General features: G+C 44.0%; 1 protein-coding gene across 1 annotated transcript; it reads left to right on the forward strand.

Annotated features, from left to right (window-relative positions):
- Positions 1–627: 627 nt before the first annotated feature.
- On the forward strand, positions 628–2051 carry BBBOND_0000040 (hypothetical protein, conserved; the record flags this gene model as incomplete). The annotated part of the gene is made up of 2 exons (XM_012914859.1): positions 628–716; positions 755–2051. Coding segments are annotated over 2 exons (1386 nt in total), but the record flags the coding sequence as incomplete, so codon positions are not given.
- Positions 2052–2053: the final 2 nt, after the last annotated feature.

Here is a 2053-nt window from a genome sequence, read left to right on the forward strand (position 1 = left end):
CTAATCCACTCTACATCGCTCCCTAACCCACTCTACATCGCCCCTTAACCCACTCTACATCGCTCCCTTATCCACTCTACATCGCCCCTCTATCCACTCTACATCGCCCCTTAACCCACTCCACATCGCTCCCTAATCCACTCTACATCCCTCCCTTATCCACTATACATCGCCCCTTAACTCACTCTACATCGCCCCTTTATCCACTCTACATCGCTCCCTTATCCACTATACATCGCTCCCTAACCCACTCTACATCGCTCCCTAACCCACTCTACATCGCTCCCTAATCCACTCCACATCGCCCCTTAACCCACTCTACATCGCTCCCTAATCCACTCTACATCGCTCCCTAATCCACTCCACATCGCTCCCTAACCCACTTTACATCGCCCCTTTATCCACTCTACATCCCTCCCTAACCCACTCTACATCGCCCCTTAACCCACTCCACATCGCCCCTTTGTCCACTCTACATCGCCCCTTTGTCCACTCTACATCGCCCCTTTATCCACTCTACATCCCTTCAATTACCTCGCCATAATACCTCTATGACCTCTATTAACCATAGCAATAACTTGTGCCTTGTCACCCTTCACTTCCCTTCTTCCACCTCTTGCCACTGCCATGTCCCATCATGTTCACCTTAACTCCAAATCCCTCGAATTTGCTCGTCTTATTAACGCTATCACCTCTTTAAACCACAATAATAACTTGTTGATACTGACCATTCTCTTACTGACGATGCTACTAGAAGAGCCTTGAATGACATTGACTCCAAGCTCATTAGCCTTGGTCACCTTGCTGGACAGCTTGGAGGATTTGTTGGTGAGAGTGAGAGTGTTAAGAAAGCCGTTGAGAATGCTATTATCGCCCAAATTACCAGTAATGAAGAGCTTAAAAATGATTACTCTTCTCTTGTTACTAACCTTTCTGTGTCTGTCAACTCTGTTGGCAAGGCTGATGACACCGGTGAAATTAGTGAGCTTAGTGAGCGAGTTACTCAGCAAATTAAGCTTTTTGAAGATGAACTTAGTAAGCATAATAACCTTAATAAAGATGCTTCTCCTTCTTCCCCCTCTCCCTCTGCTGAGCTAGCCAAATTGCATTCCAAGTTGGAGGCTTTGAAGGAAGTGGAGAAGCTTTGTGGATTTTTGACTAATTCTAATAAGCAGCAAAATAACCCTACTAATAATATTTTAACGCATTTATGTGACGGCCTCGAAAAATTCCTCGGCTTCAACAAAAACTCCAAAGGCTACGATGGCACTGGGATTGTCTACTCTGACATTGATAGGCTGTGTGACGCGGTGATGGGATTTTTGAGTGGTGTGCTTGGTGCGGTGAAAGATGAAAATGAAGTGACAACTTATGATAATTACATTACTGGAGATGATAAAAAGCTTAAAAGTGTTCTCAAACTTGTAGATAGTAAAATTGGCTCCGGGCGCACTGGGCTTGCGGCGTCTGTCGGCGCGGTGAAGGAGTGGTTGGAGGGGTATGAAAATACATTAACTGAGAAAACTAGTGAAGTTACTAAGCACTTAGATACACTTATTAATGAGATTGACAGCGATATTAATGATGTTCAAGGCTTAAGTACATATAGACTTTTTCAACAGTATGACTCTTGTTCTCTAATCGCCACGAGGATGACCGGGCATATCCATTTGGCGGAAAAGGACTTGAAGAATGTTGATAGTGAAATGGGAGATAAGTTAGCACCGTCGATGAAGTCACTGCATCAAGCTGTCAACAACTTTAAAAAATCGGCAGACAATAAGGATATTGAGGAGTTGAACAAGTTTGCAGGGAGTGAGTTGGATACATTGAGGTGCAGTGTGGAAGGGAAAGTAACTCATCGTATTATTAGTGTCAGAGAAACTTTGCAAACTGAATTTCAACAGAAAATTGAGGATCCCATCAAAAAAGTGAAAACGAAATTAACCAGTGTCGATGAAGATTTAAAAACATGGATTCAAGCTGCGAAGAAGTTGCTGCAGGGAGCGGTGACTGCAGCTGGCGATGTGAATACAGATTTAGATCCCCTTAC

Source organism: Babesia bigemina, scaffold Bbigscaff_16124 (genome assembly GCF_000981445.1).
Source record: "Babesia bigemina genome assembly Bbig001, scaffold Bbigscaff_16124".
Taxonomy (NCBI): Eukaryota; Apicomplexa; class Aconoidasida; order Piroplasmida; family Babesiidae; genus Babesia; species Babesia bigemina.